The sequence below is a fragment of the Elgaria multicarinata genome, chromosome 9 (genome assembly GCF_023053635.1).
Source record: "Elgaria multicarinata webbii isolate HBS135686 ecotype San Diego chromosome 9, rElgMul1.1.pri, whole genome shotgun sequence".
Classification (NCBI taxonomy): Eukaryota; Metazoa; Chordata; class Lepidosauria; order Squamata; family Anguidae; genus Elgaria; species Elgaria multicarinata.
Window position 1 is genome coordinate 36,692,738 of NC_086179.1, and position 25,931 is coordinate 36,718,668.

A 25,931-nucleotide genomic window follows, 5' to 3' on the forward strand; every position below is an offset into this window, starting at 1 on the left:
ATAGCATTGCAGTTTACGACTTCAGAGCACCACTGGCAGAAATGTAATTCAAATACGCATTGAATATTTGAATGGCATTCCCCCATCTGGTGTAATCTTTAACGCCTCTCTTGGCGAATATACAGTGTTTGGCTGAGGGGAGCAGGCAGTGTTAGGCCTGCTAGAATCAAAGTCCTGGAGCACGCAGCAGCCTTTGCTTGTTTTGAACTTTTTCTTTCTTCCCACGCGGAGGAGACGTGTCAGAAACACAAGTCGCGCGCGGGCCGAGTCCGCCTTCAGGTGAGCACAGGTGAGGCAAGACGGGACAAGCCGACTCCTCCCCCCCCTCCCGGCTCCAGGTGTCGTTGGCAGCTCCAACTCGACATTGAGTGTTGTCGTGGAGGGAGGGAGCGAGCATGGCGGACTCGCAGCTGCTTTGCCTGGACGACACTCACGTGAACGAGAGGCTCAGCGAGCACCATCCGCGTTACTACTACAGCGAGGAGCAGCGGCGGGCTCTGGAGCTCTTGGTAGCCAAGGGGGAAAAGGCCTACAAGGAGCAGGTGAAGAAAGAGCAAGTGCGCGACTTCCTCTCCAGCCAGGAGTTGCAGGCCTTGCGGGGCGGCTGGCGCCCTTACGATGCCCTCCTCGAGGGCGGCAAAGCGCTCACCGGACCCTCGGAGAAGCCCCTTTCACTGGCCTACTGGCCCGAGCGCTCCGACACCGAGATCCCACCGCTGGACATGGGCTGGACCCACAACACTTTCTACCGGGGAGTTACTCGCTTGGCTCTGCATACGCACCCGCGCAAGGAAGACAATGCGCCTCACGTCAAGCAAGTGGCGCGCGAAATGATCCAGCAGGCGCAGAAGGTGGGTAACTCGCCTATGAGCCCTTCCAAGCCGAGGCGGATGCGAGCCTCCTCAGGGGCTTCGAAGTTGCTTGTGCTGTGCATTGCAGCAGGGGGAAGTGTGAGTAAGGTTGCCACATCAGTTCTGTGATTTAAGAGGACTTCCTGGTCATTTAAGGCAAAAGGCTACTGTGGAACTTTGTCTTAGGGCAGCGCTCTTCTTCAACCCTGTCGAATGGCCCAGAGGACCTAGGTCGCTGCCAGCTAAAACTCCTGCTCCTGTAAACCAGCACTCTCCTTTTTGCTGCTACTAAAGGCTAACGCCAGCAACCTTTCTGGAATTTAGTTTACTTTCAAGGGTTGTCTCTTTATTTGCAGCCCGGAGGAACATGGTAGTCATGTCTTGATTTTGAAAAACCCAACGCTACACAACAAGCCCCAACATCTTTTTGTACTGTAGTGACCTGTATTTGGACATTTTCATTTGAAAATTCTTTCATTATCTCATATTAGTTTCACTCACTAAAGATATACCCTGATATTAAATTAATCTTTTGAAAGTAAGGTCAGTTACTATAACAATAGGGCACAATCCCTTTGTGCTCCCCTGTTCAAGCCCCATTAAAATGAATGGCAGTTCTACAAGATTTTACCAATGGATTGTGCTCAACATGCTTACTTTATTTAATGTACAGTCCTATGCATATTTAGATAGAAAAATGTCCTACAACTCCCAGCATTCTGGCTGCCAGGGAATGCTGGGGGTTGTAGGAGTTATTTCTCTCTAAACACATGTAGGATTGCACCCTTAAGTACACTTTTATCCCATCCTTCTTTTAAAGAGCTCGTGGCACCATGCATGGGCCTTCCCCCCATCACCTTAATTTCATAACTCTGTGAGGTAGGTTAGGTTGAAAAAAATGATGAGCGGCCCAAGATCACCCAGTGAGCTTAACTGGGTGGTGATTTGAATCTCAGTCTTCTGAGTTCTAATCTAATACTCCAACCATTACACCATGCTGGGTATCTTCTTTGGAATTGTGAAAGCCATGCTAAGGCAATGCTTTTATTACATGGATAAGCCAAATTGTCACGAAATAGTGAGTGAGCTTTGGAGTTTTCCAGAAATCTTAATCAGGCAGGAAGTTAAGTAAAAAGGAGGGGAGGGGTAGATAGAAGAAGCCACCATTTCTCCCATCCTTTCTATTATCACTGAAGATCCATTAAGGAAAAAAGACAATAGCTGTACAATGCTTGCTGATTCATAGTCCTAAGAGCTCTCTGTGGAAGCACCTACTGTCAACTGCATGATAAAAGTTGTTTTGTGGTTATGTGCATAGTTATGTTCACGGTGTTTTACAAAGAGAACCAGTGTGGTGTAGTGGCTAAAGTGTTGGGAGACCGGGTTCTAGTCCCGACTTGGCGACTTTGGGCCAGTCACATACTCTCAGCCCAACCTACCTCACAGGGTTGTTGTTGTGAGGATAAAATGGAGAGAAGGATGATTATATATTCCACCTTGGGTTCATTGGAGGAAAAAGGCGGGATATAAATGCAATAAATAAATAATGTCTATATTTAGTTAGAGTGTTAAAATACAGTGTCAAAGGAGATTGTGGGTTGCAATCCTATGCATGCTGAGGCCAAAATACGTCTTCAAATTCCCAGGATTCTCCAGTCAGCATGGCTGGCTGGAGAATGCTGGTAGTTGTAGGATTTATTGTATTTACACGTACAGCACCATGTACATTGATGGTGCTATATAAATAAATAAATAAATAAATAATAATAATAATAATAATAGGATTGCACCCTTAATTGCATTAGACTGTACTTGGTGCTATACAGATTTCCAATTGCATAAAAAACTGCTGTGACAATTAAATATAATGGCTCAGTTCAGACAACACAATAACCACTGGTGTTTTAGTAGTCAACTGTCAGTTGAATGGTCAATGGATGGTAATTGTATTGTCTGTCGAGCAAAAACCATGCCACAGTTGACTTTTTCATCAAAAAAACCCAAAAAACACTGGAGAAACAGAACCGGCTGCAGAGTTGCTCAACCAGTGGTTAGTGTGTTGTCCGAACTGAGCCAGTGGACTATTTTTCAGGGTTGAGTTGACTATCATGGCTGGCTACAGAGTTCCCAGGCAAGAGTGGCCAAAACTGTGCCATCTGTTCTGCTACAGCCAGCATGACTCGCAGAAGCTGCTGGGATAGCACCGGGAGGACTGAGAGGGGAGGGGGCTGTGTCAGTCAAATGCCGGGTTGACTATTAATCCACTCAGTGCCAGCCCCAACCAACCACAGTTGTGTAGGAACATGTTGTGTGGGGAGTACCCCGTAGATAATCAACTGTGAGTTGACTGTTCCCCCTACCATTGACTAAAGTGTTGTCCGAATGCAGTCAATGGCTGAGTTTGGACAACGCACTAATCAACTGGGGGGGGGGGGGTGTAATAGGAACAGAATGGGAAACAACCGTTGATTAGCGTGTCGTCCGAACTCAGCCAATGTCTCATCCCCATTTTATGAAAACAAAATCAGTGGTTAGCTGAGATCCATCTCCACTGTTTTTTGTGTCTTTTAGAGTTGTGTGGCCAAGGACTGCACTTCGTTAGTTATTATACTTCTCTGAGGCCACAATGTTAATATATATTTGCAGTGCAGTCACATACCGTACTTGTCGACGTAGAAATAAATCCTGTTGAGTTCAATAGGAATTTCTCCCAGATCTGTATAGGAATGCAACCTTAAGGTCACTTGAGTTCAGTGGAGCTTATTTTAGAATAAATGTGCTTAGTCACAATAAGGCTGCCAGTCATTAGTAGTCATGAATGTGGTATCAGTGTTTTTTATTAAATGAGAAGGAATGCACAAGTTTTGAACACTGAAGTAAAAAGCATTATTTTCTGTGGAAATGTAAAAATGAGACATGCGGTGTTCTGAGGGGCTGCGGATTGTCTGTGACAGGGAATTCCCCATTTAAGAGACATCTGGCAACCATAAGAGCACCCTGCAATCTTCAGAGCTTCTTTGGCAAAAGCTGTCATGCACAATTGTTTATATAGAATGTCTTATAGCAAGTCTCTTCAGAAAGCAATATGAAAACTGGCATGTTAAAAATAATTCCCATAGACTACAGGATTCAGTTTTAATCTTCGAGACCCCCTTTAAAGACTCTGGATATCGCATTCACTGGCATGATATTAAAATACCACAGAGCGATTACAAGAACCAGTCCTAGAAATTCATGTAATCCACAAACTACATACAAGTATTACTGTATTTTAAAGCTGCTCAGGATGGCATACATGGGTGACTTTTCCACAATCCCATGAACTACACCAGACTGAGAGTAAGTCTCTCTTCCTTTGCACATTTATCTAAGAGTAAACTCTGTTGAACGCAATGGGACCAACTTCCATATAAACACACAATAGGATTGTGCAGTGACTAGGCCAGAATCACCTAGGGATTTTCATGATTAAACAAGGATTTGAATTCTAGCTTTATTGGGCCCAGCTCAATACTCTAGTTGTGATAGCTATATAGTTTGGAATTACATTATCTTAAGTAAAAGTATGAGTAAAGTGGTGTGAGTGTTTTGAGGACTGCAGCTTTAGGCCTCAAAAACATTACACATGTACTGTTTACTCAACATCACATAAAACAAACTACCTGCAGTCAGGATGGGTTGAGTATTAATAGACATGCTTGTGTGCAGCATAGTGAGGATTCTATTCTAATTATGATTGTTAGCATGGAGTCTGGTGTGATAGTTAATCTAGATGGATTTTAATGTCCACTGTTTTTAACTTTTGTAAACCGCCCAGAGAGCTTTGGCTATGGGGCGGTATATAAATGAAATTAATTAATTAATTAATTAAAGGTATGTTTCAATATGCAATCTTATGTACTGAGGAATTAGTATCATATCCTCTCTTATGGATGTGTAATCCTGTTCATTGTTTATATTAAAAAGGGTTTTAAATGGTGTGACCTTGTGCATTTGGATGTGCAAGTAATTCCACCAATGTCAATGAGGTTTCAGTACATATACAAGTGCAGTTCTCTGCATAAAGGTACTTCAGCTCAATGCATTTATTATCATGCTGCTAGCATATTTAGAAATAAAGGCTTGGTCTTTGCAGCATGCCCTGAAGAGCTTGCATACGGTCTGATTCAGGAAGCAGAACAGAATTAGAGGATTCTAAGAGATTTCACTCTTTACAGTAGTTGAATCAACATATTTGGTAAAGATAGAGAAGTTAATCTGCCCTGCAATATAAACAATTTTTTTACTGTCAGATGTTATATTATCCATTGTACTCCAATATGTCCTAATCCATTTTAAAAATGAATCTAAGAGTGTAATCCTAACCTGTCAGTAGCTTGCTGGGAGATGTTCCTCCTGGAGGACTCCTCCTCCGAGAAGCTAGAGTTTCCAGGGACAGATGGTGCTATATCAGGAAATTTGGGGGAACCTGGGCCCTCAAGGGAGAGGACCAGAGGTCCATCCCCACATGAAAGGTGGAACTCTGCATCAGAAATACAGGCTGAGCAATCCCCCAGTTCCAGAGAGCTTCATTGCCTTAAGAGGCAAATCAACAGGGATCCTATAAGAAGTGCCCTACTACAGAGAAGGACTCTTGAGAAGAAAGCGACTCCTCATGTGTAGGGTGCTGAACAGAGAGCTCTAATACACTGGAGCTGAGCCCTGGGTGGGGCTCAGCAGGCTTTAGTGTTAAAAGTCTTCCGTGTCTGCCTAGCCAGTGTTGGAAACAACGTCATTCTTCCAGCTCATGTATCTTCTACCTTGCCTCCCAGAACTTGTCCTGTGATTGATTCTTCGTGCTACTGACCCTTGGCCTTTTTCTTGACTCTGCTTCTATACTGTGTGATGCATCTGACTGCCTAACTATGTTTTGACCTCTGCCTGCAATCTCAACCGCTCTTGCCATGGCCTGACTCCATGTATCTGACTGCTTGCCTGTGCTTTGGCCTTTGCCTGTTTCCTCATCTTGTTTCTTGATTGGTCCCTTCACTCAGAAGGCCTGTTCAACCTGCTAACCCACCATGGATCACTCAAAAACATGCTCCACGGTGGATTTCCCTCTCCATGGTGGGTCAAGTACCCATGCCTGCTACCCACCTTCTCCAGGATGGTTAGTGGGACATCCACGGTGGTTCCTGTATCGTGTGATGGAAGTCCCATGGGTTTTTGACCCCAAAACGCCAGGGGAAAAAATATGGCAGCGCCCATAGAGTTTGCCAGTAAGAGAGACTGCCACTTCTGGCGATGTTCTTGCCGCTGCAGACATTTTCTATGGCTATGTTGCCCTTTTGATGGCTGGGGAGGCTGTTGCAACTTGAGTTGTGCCTCACCATTTGCTGGGATATACTGGTGCCAAGGCGGGAGGCCACACAAATTTATTTGGAATTTAACACATTTTCTTACTGACAACTAGGATTGCTGTGAAATAGGTTTATTGTGATGCTGAAAACTGTGGGTTCAAAGTAGTTTGGAATGTTGGGGCTCAGCCCACACCTCTGTCTTGTATTCAGTCTTTTGGTCATGTTACTTGTCCTTTGTCACATCTCCCATGTTGTGGTGGTGCCCAGGACAGTTTCTGAAATGATCAAATGTGTCCATGACCGTAAAAGGTTGCCTACCCCTGCTTTAGATAGATACTTATAATAATATAATAATACAAATTTATATTGCACTCTATACTTGCCTTCTCTTAGGCCACAGCTAGACCTAAGGTTTATCCTGGGTTCGCCCCTGCCTGAGCACTGGATCCCCTGTGTGTCACCTAGATGAACAGGTTTGACCCCTGGACAATCCAGGGATAAACCTTAGGTCTACCTATGGCTTAAGTCTCCTGGCTGTTTTGCTCCGTGCTTATGACCAGTTTTCTGTTTTTCCCCCCTCACTGGCTCAGTTCAGTGCAGTGTGAAAACTCCGTTCAACAGTTGAGTTTTTAGGGGGTACTCCCCACATAACATGTTCTAACTCCACCGTTGTGTGACTGGAGTTGAGTAAAATCTATTGCAATGTTTGATTGACAGTTCCTCCGCCCTGTATCCTCCCCTGGTCCTCCCAGTGGTATCCCATCAGCCATTGCTGGGGGGAAAACAGTCCTGGTGGCTCTCCTAGAACAGCACTCACTCCTTTGCCACTCTTGCCAAGGAACTCTGTAGCCAGTAGGAAAAGTCAACTCAACACAACAGAAAATTCCATGGAGCCTGCCACACAGCACACAACACAACAATTGTGCACGAACTCTCTTCTGCACAGTGTGGATATTCTGCATGGAGTGTTTAAAAAAAAACACTCCACCGTTGAGTGGAGTTTTCCCTCCAGACAACACATTTCTCAACGGTGGTGTAAAAACTCCACCGTGGAGTTCTAAAACTACCGTTGAGAAACGTGTTGTCTGAACTGAGCCACGGAGTAACAAGTATCTTTCAAGGCGTTTGCAGATAGCTTTCATTTCAGGAACTGTACTTTCAATTCCTACTTGTTTAGACAAGTGAGGGGCTTCTTCATACCCACTGTTAGAGAAGGAATGGAGGTACCTATTTTTCTGAAAGACACTGCATGCTTCCAGCTTTGCTCTTCAATCTTATTAACGAGTGAGCAGGTTATGGAGTGCCACTCTGAGTGGAAATTCACTGATCCAAAATGTTGTTAATGCAAAAATAAAAGGTATGCCTCAGAAATATTATACAGCCAATATATTGTGAAATAAAGTTCATGGAAGGAGTTCCTTTTCATTAACTCTACACTGATTAAATTTTATGTCGCTAAATTGATGTTCAGTGAAGCCTCTATATTCTGCCACTCCATTAGTAATCAAAACAGAAATTTTTCCCCTTCAAAATGACTTGGATAAGAATTTTACCTCCTGGACAGGGTATTATATTGATAGCAGGTTTAGGAACATAAGAAGCTGGTTTAGGCCCCATTCAGAAGACACCTTAAACCACGGCTTTAACCACCGTGGTTAAACCAGAAAGCCAGGCTGTGTTCAGAAGACCCCTTAAAGTAAACCATGGCTTTAACCATGGTGAATAAGGCTTTCTGGCTTAATCACCGTGGTTAAAGCCGTGGTTTAAGGTGTCTTCTGAACACAGCCTTGCTTTCTGGCTTAACCACCATGGTTAAAGCCATGGTTTAAGGTGTCTTCTAAATGGGGCCTTATACTGACTTAGACCATTAGTCGATCTAGCTCAGTATTGTTGACACTGACTGGCAGCAACTCTCCAGGGTTTCAGGCAGGATAATTTTTCAGCCCTGCTAGTGATTGAACCTAAGCTCTACCACTGAACTACAGCTCTTCCCCCACTGCTATTGATTTGAGCTATAAATGTTCAATGTAGCATATCTGGAAACAACTTGTTTTATCATCTAGCCCTTCCATCCTATCACATTTTATCAGTCTCATTTACCCCCCTGCTTCAAACCTGTGCAGTCATTTCATGAGTGCAGCGGAGATGGAATGTCTGAAACTAGTTCATCATAATGTGATTATACATGTGATATAAATAATCTAAGGGCACAATCCTATGCATGTTTAGACAGAACAAATCCTACAATTCCCAACATTCCCCAGACAACATGGCTGGCTGGTGAACGCTGGGAATTATAAGACCTTTTTCTGTCTAAATGTGCATAAGGCTGCACCTTAAATCACTGGAGTAAACTTCTTTACAAGGGTCAGAACAATGATAAACGAGATTGTATGTTTTAGCATCTGAGACTGCTGGATTACAAAGGGTTAATTTTAATACCCCCTCCCTTTTTTTTTTTTTTTTTTGCTGACTTGGATAAGCAGGAAAATCTCCACCCAGCAGAGCCTGAAGGTGCTTGAATTTTAAGAGAGTCATCATCATCTTAACACTGTGCTTATGTACTAAACCCCTTAGGCTCTTCTTTATTCCTGTATAAGAGTTTTGAGATGTTGGGTAACTTTACCTGTGTTCTCATGAATACAGATGTTATACCACAGGGTTTGTGTAAATAAATCAACTTGATGGTCTTTTTATACCTTTGGCAATATTCAAGTTATTTTTAATCTAGACTAGTTTGGGGAACTGAGGCAGGGTGGTCTGTATCTTAAAATGCCTTAATTCATCAGCATTTAATTTTCAAGTAATTTGAAGGCAGATCCAACATAATTCTGACTGATAGTGATCAGGCTTCAATACCATAATATGTGAATATTTCGTAATCTTCTGTGGATTTATCTTTAGCTCCACTGCAAAGCAAAGCCTATCCTCACCTTAAGCTGTTAAGGAGCTGAAACAAAGACCTCAATTCAGATGATCTTTGAAATCATGGTTTGGAAGATTGGGAACGTACTGTGGGTTCATCCTTCCTCCTCCCTCTCTCTTCCTCTAAAGTATATACAAACAAGTGACATTCTGGATATGGTGCTAAGGTGCCAGGGCAGTGTCTGCAGTGCAGAAGAAGCTGTGAATGGAGTGCATAACCCAATGTTCTCCAGCCTGGTACCCTCCAGATGTTTTAGACTTCAACTCCCATCAGCCTCAAGCAGCATAGGTAATAGTCACAAAAGCTGTGAATTGTATTCTAAAATATCTAGAGGGCATCTAATAGGGAAAGGCTGGCTGAACCCTTCCTCTGCCTACTTTTCCCTTGAAGCCTGCCTCTCTTCTTCTGCTTTTGCAGTTCTATTCATTTACTGCTCCAGGAAATGTCATACCTGCTGATTCCATAATACTTCTAATTGAAGCATCTGAATGCCAAGCTATGCATTATTACACTGAATGCATAGTATACAGCTACATTATCAATTTTTCTTTAATTAATTACAGATGGAGGAGAGATGTTATTGGGACCACAAGACATGCGGAGGGGGGTTGTCCTTTCCCTCCCCAGAAACAATCAGAATGAAAATCACACTTCCCTATGAGGCTTGGGGGGGAAAGTTATTGTCGGCACCGATGAGTGTGGGATGGGGTGGACAATTTTCATCCCAATCGCAGCTGAGAAGGAGAAATCTTCCCTCTCCACTACTGTAGTTCTAATAACAATCCACTTCATGCCAGCAGTTAAAGAAAAGCCAAAGTTGTAGCTGTATGCTGTGTATTGAACAGAATGTATAGTTTGGCCTTGAGACACCTTTACAAAAAGTGTGATATTCCCTCTTCTCCCATTTAGGGATGCACACAACTGAGATTCACCGAGGCTAAGGGTGCAATCCTACACATTTTTTGGCAGAAAATAAAATAACTCCAAGCATTCTCTAGCTAGCCTGGCTGGGGAATGCTGGGAGCTGTAGGACATTTCTCTGTTTAAACATACATAGGATTGCACCCTAAATAAGTTGCCTATGGATATATTGTTGAGCAGAGTACATTGCTTCTCAATCCTGTGCCCAAACAAAAATATAGTTCCTTTTGATGTAATCCAGTGATGCAGTGTATATTGAAACTCCAGAGGAAAACAGTATCTGGACTCTGCAATGCTCCAAGGTAAATAAGCTTCCCCAATAGTTAGTATGTGTATAGTAGCACAGATTTCATCTAACTAAGAGCCCCTCCTTGTTTCTTACTTGTTCTTGCTGGCCCTCAGTTCTGCTTGTATGATCCTGTTTCCAAAGGAGAATATTTAGCAAATACTTTGTGAAATGCAGCTGACCTCCATCAGGACTGGCAACAGTGTTAGCAAATTTGCAAAGACATTCCAGTTGAAAACACATCTAATTCAGGAGAGTAATTTGCCCCAAAGTGAAATTACAGTATTTCTTCGATTGTAAGACACCATTAATTCTAAGACGCACATTAATTTTTAGGGGGGAAAACAACCCTAAGACACACCTGCGATTCTAAGACGCACCCCATTTTTAGAGATGTTTATATGGGGGGGAAGTATGTCTTAGAATCGAAGAAATAGGGTAATATTTGAATGAATCTTGCCCATATTTGAGTTAATTCAATGTGCATTAGTAACACTGGCAAACATATACAGTATTTTCATAATATTCAGGATGGGCCAATATGACAAAAGAGAAAACTCATTCAAACAACAATTCCTAGTGTAATTCAAAACAGGTGAGCTTAAGGCTGTATTCTCATGCAAACTTAAATTGGGTGTAAGCTAAAGATAAAACAATGTTCATGTTCAAGTGGACATGAATAAATCATACATTGAACTTCAGAGTAAGAATATTTTTACATATAACTATCCAGTGACAGAGAGGAAGCAATTGGGACTTGATGTTCATATACGTATCTCAGCTTGGTTGCTTCATCGTCTTTTGAAACTTAATATGGCAAAGACAGAATTGCTTGTTTTTCCTCCTAAACCTTCTCTCCCTCTTTCATTCTCTCTTACTGTCAATGATGTTACACTTACTCCAGTCCAGCCTTCTTGTACCATGGCCAGTGGCCATACTGGCTGTGGATGATGGGTGTTGTAGTGCAAACCCAGAGGCTACTAAGTAGTAAAAGACAGAGGAAAGAAATGGTGGTTCAACTGCTTAACGAGGATGGCAAATTGATAACAGACGACAAAGAAAAGGCTGAAGTGCTCAATTCCTACTTTGCCTCGGTCTTCTCCCAAAAGCGGGTCTATGACCCCCCTGGAAAAAGTGAAGCTGAAGTTGAGGGGGCAGGATTGCAGTTTGAGATTGATAAACAAATGGTCAAAGAACACCTAATTTCCTTGAATGAGTTTAAATCTCCAGGGCCCGATGAACTGCATCCTAGAGTAATGAAGGAGCTAGCAGAAGAACTCTGAGAACCTTTGTCTATTATCTTTGCAAAATCATGGAAGACGGGTGAGGTGCCGGACGATTGGAGGAGGGCTAACGTTGTCCCTATCTTCAAAAAGGGCAAAAAGGAGGAACCTGGGAACTACAGACCAGTCAGTCTGACATCCATCCCTGGGAAAATTCTGGAGCAGATTATAAAGAAGTCAATCTGCAAACACCTTGAAATCAATGCAGTGATTACTAGAAGCCAACATGGATTTGTCAGGAACAAATCCTGTCAGACTAATTTGATCTCATTTTTTGATAGGATAACCTCCCTTGTGGACTGTGGGAATGCTGTGGACGTCATATATCTTGACTTCAGCAAAGCTTTTGACAAAGTACCACATGACATTCTGATTAACAAACTAGCTAAAAGTGGGCTAGATGGAACAACTATTAGGTGGATTCACAGTTGGCTACAGAATCGGACTCAAAGAGTACTTATCAATGGAACCTTCTCAAACTGGGGAGAGGCAACGAGTGGGGTGCCGCAGGGCTCAGTCCTGGGCCCAGTGCTCTTCAACATTTTTATTAATGATTTGGACGAGGAGGTGCAGGGAGCGCTGATCAAATTTGCAGATGACACCAAATTGGGTGGGATAGCTAATACCCTGGAAGACAGAAACAAACTTCAAAGTGATCTTGATAGGCTGGAGTGCTGGGCTGAAAACAACAGAATGAAATGTAATGGGGATAAATGCCAAGTTCTACATTTAGGGAATAGAAACCAAATGCACAATTACAAGATGGGGGGCACTTGGCTCAGCAATACTACAAACGAGAAAGGTCTTGGAATTGTTGTAGATCGCAAGCTGAATATGAGCCAACAGTGCAATATGGCTGCAAGAAAGGCAAATGCTATTTTGGGCTGCATTAATAGAAGTATAGCTTCCAAATCACGTGAGGTACTGGTTCCTCTCTATTCGGCCCTTGTTAGGCCTCATCTAGAGTATTGTGTCCAGTTCTGGGCTCCACAATTCAAGAAGGATGCAGACAAGCTGGAGCGTGTTCAGAAGAGGGCAACCAGGATGATCAGAGGTCTAGAAACAAAGCCCTATGAAGAGAGACTGAAAGAACTGGGCATGTTTAGCCTGGAGAAGAGAAGATTGAGGGGAGACATGATAGCACTCTTCAAATACTTAAAAGGTTGTCACACAGAGGAGGGCCAGGATCTCTTCTCGATCCTCCCAGAGTGCAGGACACGGAATAACGGGCTCAAGTTAAAGGAAGCCAGATTCCAGCTGGACATCAGGAAAAACTTCCTGACTGTTAGAGCAGTGCGACGGTGGAATCAGTTACCTAGGGAGGTTGTGGGCTCTCCCACACTAGAGGCATTCAAGAGGCAGCTGGACAACCATCTGTCAGGGATGCTTTAGGGTGGATTCCTGCATTGAGCAGGGGGTTGGACTCGATGGCCTTGTAGGCCCCTTCCAACTCTGCTATTCTATGATTCTATGATAAGATCTAGAAGCCTGGTCTGCTGTGATTGGCAGTGACTCTCAGGCAAGAGGACTTTTGCATCACCAGCTGGCTGATCCTTTGAATTGGAGATGCAAGGGATTGAATCTGGCAGATTTTGCATACAAAGCATATGTTCTGCCACTGAACTATTGATATCTTCTGACACTGTGAACTGCCCAGAGAGCTTCAGCTATTGGCCAGTATAAAAGTGTAATAAATAAATAAATAAGATTAGTGTGGCAGGTTCTTATTATTAGCTGCTAATGTTACAACTTCTAGCATAGTGTTTTCTTTTTTTAGAAAAGTGAAAGGATGGATTATTATTTTTATATTATTATTATTATTATTATTATTATTATTATTATTATTATTATTAAAAACCAAAGGTATTTTGAGTAAATAGGGATGACTATGATCATTGCTGCAGGATGGATGAATACCCAGTTAGTTCGTTGCTGAGTGGGGAAGGGGGTGTCTTCCAGAAAATGCAGGTTAAATCATTGTGAGAAGCCAGGAGACCATTCATTGCAAAGAGAGCACAAAATTAGTGTTGTGTTCTTTAGATACCTACTTAACATAAAACACTCCATAAAAGCCCCAGGGTGGCTCTCAACAAGAATGAACAAGCTTTCTAGTCTGTGTAGGCAGTAAGAACAACACTATAAAATAGTAGCTTTTTGAATATATTTAGGCTTACATTTCTCATAGTGCAGGGGTCACAAATATATTTGATTTGCACTGATACCTGAAGGCACACATCTATGTATTTTTGCAATATTGCAGTTTAAAATAAGTTTGTGTTTTCTTTCTGTCCATGGCCAGATCATTGCAATAGTAATGGACCAGTTCACTGAGAGGGACATCTTCCGGGATACTGTAGATGCAGCATATAAGCGTCGGATACCAGTCTATATAATCTTGGATGAAGAAGGCTCTAAGTTCTTCCTGGAGATGTGCAAATGTATGGAGCTTAGCGATTTCCATATCCGGGTAAGAGGATGTGCACTTTGTAATGATTATTGAGCATCATAACTGAGAAATATCGGAGCACACTTTTGCTGTAAATGTGAGACAGATTGAAGAGCTATTGTCTTGATAAAGGATGATTCTTCCTTGAGGATGTATAGCCACTTTGAATGCCTAATATGGTTTGTTGGTTCAGATAAATGTAAGAGCCTTCAACCTCTTAGAAACAGAAGTCACATTTTACCCTAATCTAAGGTGTGGCACACATTTCTAATTTCTTACCGTCTATTTCTAGATTTCTCCTTCCTCCTTCGTTTTACTTTTTTCATTCCCTTTCTTTCCCTGCTCCTTTTCTCCTATTAATAAGCAAATAAGAAAATGGTGATCATGCTATTGGTGTGATTCACCATAGATCAAGGTTCAGCCATGTGTATGTCACAACCTACCAGCTGAAGACCTGTGCTAAGTGTGGGGAAAAATGTCAGGCCTTTTAAAATAATGAGATTATTTAAAATCTTATGGCTTAAATAAGCTATTTTATTGGTTTCTGGGGATCAAGAGTACGTTTTAATTAATGAAAGGTGATATTTATAGAATAGGACAGTTTGTATATGATAGCCCATCTTGGGTTAGTTTACCTGTAAGGAACTGCACCGTGTGGCAGCAGCTATTATTAATATGCAAGCCCCAATCAGGGATTGCTGTGTCTAGTTGAGTCATCTGAACGCCTCTCCCAACATGAATCTACCCATACACTACGCTCAACCTCTAAGGTCCTCCTCCAAGTACCTACTCTGAGGGAAGCTCATCGGAGGATGGCAACAAGGGAGAGGGCCTTCTCAGTGGTGGCCCCCCAGTTATGGAATGATCTCCCTGATGAGGCCTGCTTGGTGCCAACAGTGTTATCTTTTCGGCGCCAGGTCAAAACTTTTCTCCCAGGCATTGTTTTTAAATATATAAAGTTGTTTTTAAATATATTGTCTTTGTATGTTGTCTATCTTTATGCTTCTTTGGTTTTAAATTTTGTATATCAATTTTTAATGTTTAATGTTTTAATCCTTGTAAACCGCCCAGAGAGCTTCAGCTATTTATTATTTATTACATTTCTATACCACCCAATAGCCGGAGCTCTCTGGGCAGTTCACAAAAATTAAAAACATTCAAAGTATGAAACAACAGTATAAAACCATAATATAAAATACAATATAAAAGCTCAACCAGATAAAAACAGCAGCAATGCAAAATTACAAATTTAAAACACCAAGTTAAAATTTATTTATAGACTGTTAAAATGCTGGGAGAATAAAAAGGTCTTCACCTGGTGTCTAGAAGCATATAATGTAGGTGCCAAGCAAACCTCCTTAGGGAGCTCATTCCACAGCCGGGGTGCCACAGCAGAGAAAGCCCTCCTCCTGGTAGCCACCTGCCTATGGGGCGGTATAGAAATGTAAATAATAATAATAATAATTTGAAAGTTAAAACTGCTCCCACATAACCATAAAACAAACCATGGGTTATATGAGAGTTGTTAAACCCTCAAATAACCCCCGCCACCCAGGTTCAGATCACACGACAAGTCATGGCAACCCCCAGACTAGGCTTGCTTATTCATAATGGCAGATAGCACGTGCTGTGATGTCCCAAGGGTTAATTAATTTTGGGTGGACTGTTCTGTTGCCCAAACCATGTCACTGGGCCAGTTCACATGATCAAGCAGCCTTGATCTATTCAAGCTTTGAATATTCAAGCTGCAACCACAGCTTGTCATGATGTCTGAACCTGGCGAGCATGGGTTGTTGCCATTGTTAAGAATATAAGACGACCATGTTGGATCAGACCAAGGGTTCATCTAGTCCAGCATACTGTTGCCCAAGCAACTGTTGACCAAAAACTCACAAGTAGGACATGAATGCAACAATGTCCTCCCACCCATGTTTCCCAGCAACTGATATAAACAGTTTTACTGCCTCTGTTACTAGAGATAGCACAAAGCCATCAGTACTACAGCCTTCTCCAGGAATTTATCTAACCCCTTTTAAAGTCATCCAAATCCATGGCCATCAATACATCTTGTGGTAGTGAGTTCCATAGTTTAACTAAGTGCTGTGTGAAGAAGTACTTTCTTTTATCTGTCCTGAATCTCCCACCAATCAGCTTTATGGAATGACCCTCCCTACTCACATTCTCCACATCATGCATAATTAGCTATTTCAGGGTTGTGTGTGGTTTGTTAACCACGCCAACAACCTACCCTTGCCAGGATCAGATGATAGGACAAGCCATGGTCACAACTTTAATATTCAAAAGCCACCTGACACTGACCACAACCCGCTATGGTTTAAATAAGCCATGGTGGGCTGTGGTGATGATGCAAACTGGCCAATGTTTATATCTCATTTTGTGATCTTAATTGCAACAATCGTAAGAGTTCTGAGCTCTTCCTGCCCCTATTAGTCACATGAAATGAGCATCTATTCAGAACAGAGGGGGTTGGATCAATTTCCATATCACATTGGAGTAGTTTTTTGCAGGCATGTAAATTGTTCTTATTTGTTAATATTTGAGTTTGGAGCTTCCAGGTATCAGTTACAGCAATTTTCATGGTATCTGCATTTGATGTTCCAAAATGCACATCAACAGTCATATTAGTTGCTACAGAGTCATTTTTTGTGTTGTTCAAGTCAGTGTTGTACTGCAGACCACTCAATCCTTTCTGCATGTACAAAAATATGGTCTATAATGTAATGTAGGAGCTGGCTCAAAATAGTATTGAGAAAGCCAAAGAGCCTTGAGGGATGATGTCCAAACAGGGAATCAAAGAGGCCATAGAAATCTTTTGGCAAGATATAGCAGCATTTAATTGTTTTTGGTGACTCCTGATCCTAGACTTATACCCTCATGTTTCATCTCCCTCTGGTCTTCTGTAAATAATAGAGAATTATGCTCCCAAAGAAGATCTATAGCTCAATGGTAAAGCACATATTTTGTGCAGAAGACGGAAGATTCAATACATAGTATCGCCAGCTGTTTAACAGGGAGCCTTGAAGAGTTGCTGCAAGTCAGAATTGGTTGCTGCAAACCAGGTTGAGAGCAGTTTTTAGATTGGATGTGGTTGGACAAACTGAAGTTTAATCCAGATAAGGTGGAGGTACTGTAAGTTTGGGAATCAGACAATTCTGAGGTTGTCAATACAACTGGTTTTTGATGGGGTTGAACTTCCCCTGAAACAGCAGGTTCACAGCTTGGAAGTGCTCTTGCAATTTGTGTTCCTTCCGGATTTCCAGGCAGGAATGCCTGCTAGGAGTGTCACTTAGCAACTCCATCTTGTATGCCAGTTTTGCCTATACCTGGAGAAGTCAGAACTAAATCTAGTAATTCATATTCAAATCATTTCTAGGCTAGATTACTGTGATTTATTGTGTGCGGGTCTGCCCTTTTAACATAGTCCGGGAAATTCAGTTGGTTCAGAATGAAGGTGCCAGAAGTCTGGCAGTGGTCATGAGATGAGAGTATATTCCTCCAGTCCTTTACTAACTGCACTGGTTTCTTTGTATATTTATAACTATATATATTTGTATGCCAGTTTAAATACCAGTCTGTTTCTCTAAATGACCTGGAGTTAGTGTACCTTCAGAATCACTTCCTCCTCTATGAAGCTGCCCAAGGATCCCATTCCACTACAGAGGCCCTCTTCTGTATTCCCTTACCATCTCAGATACGTCCTACAAGAGAGGAGGACTTTTCAGTTCTGACACCCAGATTGTGGAACAGCTTGCCTAGGGAGGTGCACTTGACTGTGTCGTTGTCTGCCATTATTATTATTATTATTATTATTATTATTATTATTATTATTATTATTCCTTTAGACCATTTTATTCCAGCAAGCATTCTTTAAATTTGCCCTCTTATTGGTTTGTGACTTTGCATTTTATGATCTGTTATTTTATTATAAGCTGCCTCGATAAATTATTTATATGTATAAATAGATGGGGCAGTGGTCTGACTCTGTATAAGGTGGTTTCTTATATGAAGACCCTAAGGATATTGTTGATGACTGAAGTTAACTACCAATCCCCATTAACCAAAATCTAGGGAGTACTTTCCCCCCCCCTTCTCCCCTGCACCTTGGACACAGCTTGCCTTACATAATAAAACTAGGTATATAATTTTTAAATTACTTGGAGACAAGAGAAAGCTTGGATATTTTTAAACCAAAAAATCCAATTAAACTAAATTGATAGCCTCAATTTTGTAGGGCCCTGTCTATGCTATAGTAGCATATCGAGCTTAATGGCTTATTTCATCCTGTGTATGGGACCTATCTTCTCTTTATACTAACGAATAGACAATTATATTCTTTTGTCAAAAGTGGGGGAAGGGGAGAGAAATGAACTGTAAATTCACTGGGGGAAATCTGCTTGCTAAATTCTGTAGCAACTTCCTTTTGAGTTTGCTAAGGAAACGTGTTCTTACATTCCTTTACTTCCTGATAATTTGCATAGCCTGCCATACAGGTTACCTAAAAGCTAGTCCTTGTGCTGCTTACCAGTTTTAAAAAATATCAAAGTTGAATTGGTAGGAAATGAATCTGAGTGAAGAATATTCATGGAGGCCTTGATGATAACTGGGCTGCTAAACCCCCAGCAAGCCTGTGCATATTAAAATGGTCAGATTAAAATGGTCAGCCCTGAAAGCATTTTGAGATCTGCCAGGTATATCCAGCTTCTCATTCCATCTTAGTGCTAACATAGAATTCTTAGGGTGCATAACAGGGCCTTCTTAGTACTGGCCTTGACCTTACAGAATCTCTTGCTGAGAGAAGCCCTTCTGAACTGGAGCCTACTGATGTTTACAAAATAATGAGAACTTTTTCAAACTGACCTTCAGAGATGCATAATTTGTTGCTACTAAATGCCAATAGATGGCTTTTGATAAGTGCGTACTGTTTATGAATCATATTTTTTTCTTTTTGTGGGAATAGCTGTTATGTGACTACTGTTGTAAGCTGCCTTGAGCTCTTATGGGGAAGAGAAAGAAACTGAATAAATAAATGATAAAGGAACCTGGCACAGTTCAGAGCCCTGGAATGACGTCATACTACAGCCATGAGACTCGAAGGAGCTGCTTCACATAATAGTTTTCCCACATGAAGTCTGTTGAAAGAAACATGTACATTTGTCACATGTTATGGTGTTAACCTGTTTTTCCTACACAGAAGTTATATCCATGTCGAAAATCGAATTTGTGTGATCCAATCCTTTGAGTTGCTACCAGACAACATTCAGAATGTTGTATAGATGACTCATTGCAAGATCGTAGGCAAGTTGCTTCCCTTGCTTCTGTTTCCTCATCTGTGTTTAAGAATTGAAACTGTTAGCATAAGAACTGTGTAAGAAAGGTTAATCAAAAGTTTGTAAAGCAATTAAGCAGAACGTAAGCATTAGATGTGAAATGGAAAGACAGCATTGTTGAATAGTTAGATTGTCATACTTGGATTGGGGAGACCCAGGTTCAAATCCTCACTCAGCTATAAAGCTTACTGTGTGTGACCTTGGGCCCATGGGAATATTTAGGATGGATGTTGGGAGGTTTTTAATGTTCATATTTATAACTTTATATTTCCTATTAATTAACTATTAAGCAATTGGATTTTATAGATAAACAAATGATGTGGTTGTCCCTCTTGACTTGATGGTAGGAAGTTTCAGATTCTGATAATCTAGATTATTAACTAATATTCTGTTTCTATATATAAAAACATGCACCTGTTAACCCAGTTTAGGAGCATGTGACATTTTGTGAACTGCCCAGAGAGCTTCGGCTATTGGGTGGTATAAAAATGAAATAAATATTTAGCCTGCAATCCTGTGTAGTTAAATGGGGATAAACTCTATTGAACTGGGAGGGACTTTCAGATAAATATTCAGAGGATCATAAAGAATCCTTGCCTGCATGATTTAAAATGGTGGTGTTGCATACTAATGTGCAATTGAATGTTATGTAATCTTAAACTGCTTTCTTGAGCTGCTAACCCAATCCTGGTCACCTTTTACTCAGAATTACTTTTCACTGATTTACTTTAAAATAATTGTTTTCAGGATTGCAGCTCATCAGCAAACTTGTTCTGGCAATTACTCCATTGTCTCTGCATGCAAGTACTGAAGTTTCTTTGTCCTTCTACTGCTTTCTGTTTAAAGCATTCTCTGCAGATGCTTGCATGTTCTTTGTATCAGGTGAAGAGTGTCTCTTGCTGTCTGTCTGTCTGTCTGTCTGTCTGTCTCTCTCTCTCTCTCTCTCTCTCACACACACACACACACACACACACACACACACACACACACACAGCCCACCCCAAACTGATACCCTCCAGATGTTTTGAACTACAACTCCCAGCCTTCCTGACTTTTCGCCATGCTGGCTGAGGCTGATGAAGATTGAAATCCAAAGCATCTGAAGGACACCAGGTTGAGGAAGGCTGTTCTAGAAGGAAGCTTCTCACTGTCTTTTACCTCTATACCCTTACTTAGTCTTGTGCAATGTACTGCCTTTGATCCTCAATTCCCCAGCTGTTAAACTTGAATATTAGCCATCTACTTTACAGAGCTGTTGTGTATATTAACAAGATAAGAACTGTGAAGCACTTTTAACATCCAACATGGTACTGAAATTATCACCAATAACAATTATAGAAACTTTTGTTATGGTAGGAAGGGCATTTGCTATATTGGTATGTTCCTAGTAATAAGTTCTCTCATCTCATCAGACAATTGCACAAATAAGCTTGCCTTTTTGTTTTTAATTAAAGCTTTGAATTTTGGTTTCACTTCCAGCACTTTTGCTTTACAAATCAGGGGATTGGCTCTGCTGGAAGATTATGAGTGTGCAGGATCTTGCATGACTAGAGTTTCAGCTATTTGAGGACAGAATACAGGCAGTGCATAGATTCTGCCTACTGAGCAGCATTTTAGAATCTTGGATTGAGGGTAACTTTCTTCTTTTAATAGCTGTCTCTTTGCCCATCCCTTCTAACAATTTGTTGAATAATATGATTCTAACCATGCACCATACTCATGTAACTCAGTCTCCTCTATCAATAAGATGTAGAACCAGTTTAGTCTGACTGATACACTTCTGAATTCATCATGGTCAGAAACTGGAGGGCTATATGGTCCTCTTTACCAGCAATTCTTGCATGTGGTACACCAGCCCCAAATCAAGTGGAGGAAAGGAAGCTGGATAAATGCACTCTTAAGGTTTTGAAAATTGGATCTATTGAATCCATCCGTGACATGAACATTTTAAAATAGAACAAACACATTTTCCTGGGTGTGTATAGGACCTTTATTGTACATAGCCAAAGGTCGTTACACCTTTCCTGAGTGGGATCTTGCAACCTTATTTAGACTGCAAATCTATACCTACTTATCTGGGAGCATGCTCCATTTAAATCAGTGGGATTACTTTTGGGTAGACATGTGTAGAATAACATTGTCAGTGTCTTTTTGAAGGGGAAGAAATGACCAAATATAAGTAAGGTTGCAAGTTCTCAATATGGCCAAGGTGAACTCTTGTCAAAAACTCTCCTAAATTCTGTATATTCTGGCAATTTAAGACAACATTCTCTAACCTTGTGTCCCCAAAATGTGTTGGACTACAACTCCCATCATCCCTCCAACCAACATGGATATTGGCTATGCTGACTGGGTACAATGGGTGTTATGTTCCAATGCATCTGGAGGGCACTAGGTTAGGAAAAGCTGGTCTAGGATACCATAAATCTTCATGTATAATGCATCTTTTTTCCTATCAGAAAATCCCTATGGGGAACTGTTCCTTAACTAGGCAGTCCCATCTATGGTGTTTCTTATTTACAGCAAATGCTTATATTTATGGGCTTAAAGGGCTCTCTGCCACTATAACTCAGGGGAGGGGAGACACGAGAGCACTCTTCAAATACTTAAAATGTTGTCACACAGAGGAGGGCCATGATCTCTTCTCGATCATCTCGGAGTGCAGGACACGGACTAACGGGCTCAAGTTACAGGAAGCCAGATTCTGGCTGGACGTCAGGAAAAAAATTCTGACTGTTAGAGCAGTACGACAATGGAACCAATGACCTAGGGAGGTGGTGGGCTCTCCCACACTAGAGGCATTCAGGAGGCAGCTGGACAGCCATCTGTCAGGTATGCTTTAAGGTAGATTCCTGCATTGAGCAGGGGGTTGGACTCGATGGCCTTATAGACCCATAGAATCATGTTCTATGATTCTATGACCCTTTTCTGCTGTATTGATTTTGATAGAACGCTTTAAAACCTCCTTGTAGCTGGTATAAAAGTGAGATGGGTACCAACACTAAAGACAAGTTGAACAATTAAACAAGTAATTTATTAAAAGGGATATTTTCTATAGAAGAGATTACTAATATTTACACCGGGATTTTCAAAAGACGGCTTAGTGACAGTTCTTTAGGACGCAAGAGACAAATCTTCCACCATAGGCAAATACCCTTACAACCAGGTCCAGCTTCTTCCTCTGACACCCAAGCTCTTCTCATTGTATTATTGGTTACTTGGACAGTTTATCTGGGTTTTTACTGCCTGCGTATATAACCTTCCTCTGGCAAGATCTTAGGGCAGTCTTTTGGCATAATACAGCCACCTGTTCCCTACTCCTGATCTTCACCAGCTATATAAGGTTATCCCACAGAGAAAATCTATTCACTTTCTCCTCAGCTTTCTCTTAATTCTTCTCAAAGATCAACTAGCAGGCCTTCTCCCTTTCTGCCACACACTCCATACGACTAAACTCCTGTCAACTGTCATACTTTACATTAACTGTCATTACCCAACTGCTCTTTTCACCTAGCTAGAATTCCCAGCCAATCAGAATTGAATTTACCTGATGCAGGCCCCATCTAACAGTATTCAAAGCGATTAAATCTCACTCTCCCCTTTGTAATGTGACTCAGCAGCTACTATAAAGGCTTTTGACAGAAACCTACTCAAATACACTGTAGCCACACAGAAGTCACACAAAGTAATCATTATATAACAACACAGTTATAAACAGGCATTTCTTCACATATATCATAAACTTCTTTTGTATAATGCATCTTTTTCCTGTCAGAATATCCGTGTGCGTTGTGTGACTGGAGTTGGGTTCTACATGCCATCAGGGAAGATCAAAGGCAGTTTGGCCTCCCGTTTCCTGATGGTGGATGGTGAAAAAGTTCTCACTGGATCCTACAGGTCAGTTGCTCTTTTTCATACAAACACACACACACATACAGAGAGAGAATTGTACTCCTTGACTAGCAAGGCTCTTTAAAGCCTTAGGCTAAGGCAGGAGGAGCCAGGCTGGTATCCCCCAACTCACATTTTCCATGACCACTGACCATGCTGCCTGGTGCTGAGAGGATCTGGAGTCCACCAACATCCAGAGGGCACCATATTGCCTACCTCTGAAAGGAAGATCAGACAGGAAGACTAGGGCCAGTGTTATACCCTGCACCAAGCAGGGTATAACACTATGAAAGCAGTTTGAAAATGGTATATGGAATGTGTCATGGGCCCCAACAGTTGTCAGTGCACTTCAATACTGTTATAAAGCAGTAGTGTGGCTCCTGCCTAGGTCTTTCCTAGTCTTCCTGTATGATGTTTTATAGTGTTCAGGATTGAACCCGAGACCCTTTATGATTCTTGGAGGAAAAGGCTGGTAAAGATGGCTATATAATATCTTCAGCATCACAGGCAGTAATTTTTAAAATGTTTTTATTTTAAATTATTTTTAGCCCACCTTTAAGGGTAGAACCTTTTCAAGGCAATATGACTTGGAATACCAGTTGCTGGGGAAACATGAGCAGAAGGGTGCTATTGCGCTCATGTCCTGCTTCTTAGATTGGGGCACCTGGTTGGCCACTGTGGGAACAGAATTATGTCCTTTGGTCTGATCCAGTACAACTCTTCATATGTTTGCAACACGCATGTTCTATCAGTGAGTTTATTCTCTCTATTGGCAAGTTGGTTCTGGAGAATTAGTACAAAACAAGGACACAGGACCTATGTGAGTGAAATTACCCTCTTCATAACTGCGATCATCTACTTCTGTATGAACTTACCCATGCCTTAAGAACTTCTGGTGAGGCCCTTCTGCACATGCGCGCGCACACACACACACACACACACACACACACACACACACACAAGATAAAAATGGCTTTATTTGCCCAGGCATTTAATTCTATTCTCTGTACACCATTATTTGTATTTTTAGTGATTTTAATGCAGGATTTATCTGCTGCTATTTCTAGTGCATTGATGTTATAATTTTTAGCAGGTCTTAATGTTTTGCTGCTGCCTTTAAGGTATTTTTAATATTATATTTTTAATATCTTTTGCTGTGTTTGTGTATAAACACACTATACTCTCTTAAGGAGTGTGAGTGTGTGTGTGTGTGTGTGTGTGTGTGTGTGTGTGTGTGTGTGTGTATATATATATATATATATATATATATATATATATATTCAATAAATCAATTCATTAGGCTAGTGGTAAGGATTCTCTGGCCTGTGGGTTGAATACCTCCCTGTCTAACCATCCCCTGGCCCCTTTTCCTCACTGCTGAGAGGAAATTACAAATTAGCAGTGGGGAATAAAGAGCATGGCTGAGTCTGGCTGCTAAACTGCCCATGGAAGAAGGGAACATCACTATCTTCCTCCAGGACAGTTGGCTGCATTTCCGTGCTACATGGTGAGAAAAGGAGCCCTTCACAGCATAGTTGCCTATTGGGGAACTGAATGCTCTCTTCCTTCCTGGGCAGCTTTCTCTGTATGAATATGCGGTGTTGGGTATTTGTAGAGAGGGACAGCTGGGAGGTTAAACAGAGCATCACAATTAACAAGGGGAATTTTACTATGTAGACTTGCTGAATTTGTAGTAGACCCCCAAACTGCAAAGGGCTGCCCCCATTGAGCCCCTCTATTAAGTTAATTTTACCCTCCATATTTGACCTCAAAAGTTCAACAGAGTTGCTTGTAGTCACATAATAATCCTTTAAAATATAATAAAAGGAAAATATCAATCCGTATACAATATGTAAAGAAACAACACTTTTATCAAAGCAAAAGCCAACAAAGTAGCAAACCAGCAAAAAACAAAACAGAACCAGAACAGCATCACGCTATATTACAGAGTGTGTGCAGTGGTTTTCACTTTCTGTCTAAAACTACTAAGAGATGTAGCACATTAAATTTACCCGAGTGTAAGGAGTTGCATAGTCTGGGTAGCACCCCTGGAAAGGCCCAATTGTATGTCCCCATTTTCTGAACTTCACAAGGTAAAAGGATGTACAAAAGGCTTCTACCAATGATCTCAGCTTGTGAGAAGCTTCATCTAGTTCAGGGGTGGCTTATTTTATGGCCCTCCAGATGTTTTGGCCTAAAACTCCCATCATCCAATGTTGTGCATCCCTGATGTAGGTGAAGGCACTCCTTCAAATAACTTTAACAAAACCATTTAAACCTTTATAGGATAAAATCCCCTACTGACTCCAGAAACATACTGGGAGTCACTGCAGCACCGATGTAGTACTGGTGTAATGTGGTTATAAAACTGGGCTTCCATCAACAGCCTTGTTGTTACATTCCAAACAAATTGCAGTTTCCAGATGCTCTTCAAGGCAGCCCCATGTATGCATGCTTAACCTGGGGCTCATTATGCTGGAGAGATGTTGGCTTCCCATATAGATAAATTATAGTTTGCCCAAAGTAAAGTCCACATAAAGGACTTCATAGGAAGTCAGCAAAAGGGTACATATAGGGCTTGTTCAGACAACACACTAAGCCATGGTTAGGCTGCTAACCCTTTTGCAATACATGGTTTGT

The 25,931-nt window shown here is 41.4% G+C and overlaps 1 protein-coding gene across 1 annotated transcript in view; it reads left to right on the forward strand.

The window, feature by feature from the left end:
- Window positions 1-373: 373 nt before the first annotated feature.
- Window positions 374-25,931, forward strand: part of FAM83F (family with sequence similarity 83 member F) — a 31,186-nt gene continuing 5,628 nt past the window's right edge. Inside the window, exons 1-3 of the mRNA XM_063134638.1 lie at window positions 374-851; window positions 13,906-14,073; window positions 23,176-23,297. Of these exons, the coding sequence (XP_062990708.1) occupies window positions 396-851; window positions 13,906-14,073; window positions 23,176-23,297 (746 nt within the window). The 5' untranslated portion in view covers window positions 374-395. The remainder of the gene's footprint in view (window positions 852-13,905; window positions 14,074-23,175; window positions 23,298-25,931) is intronic.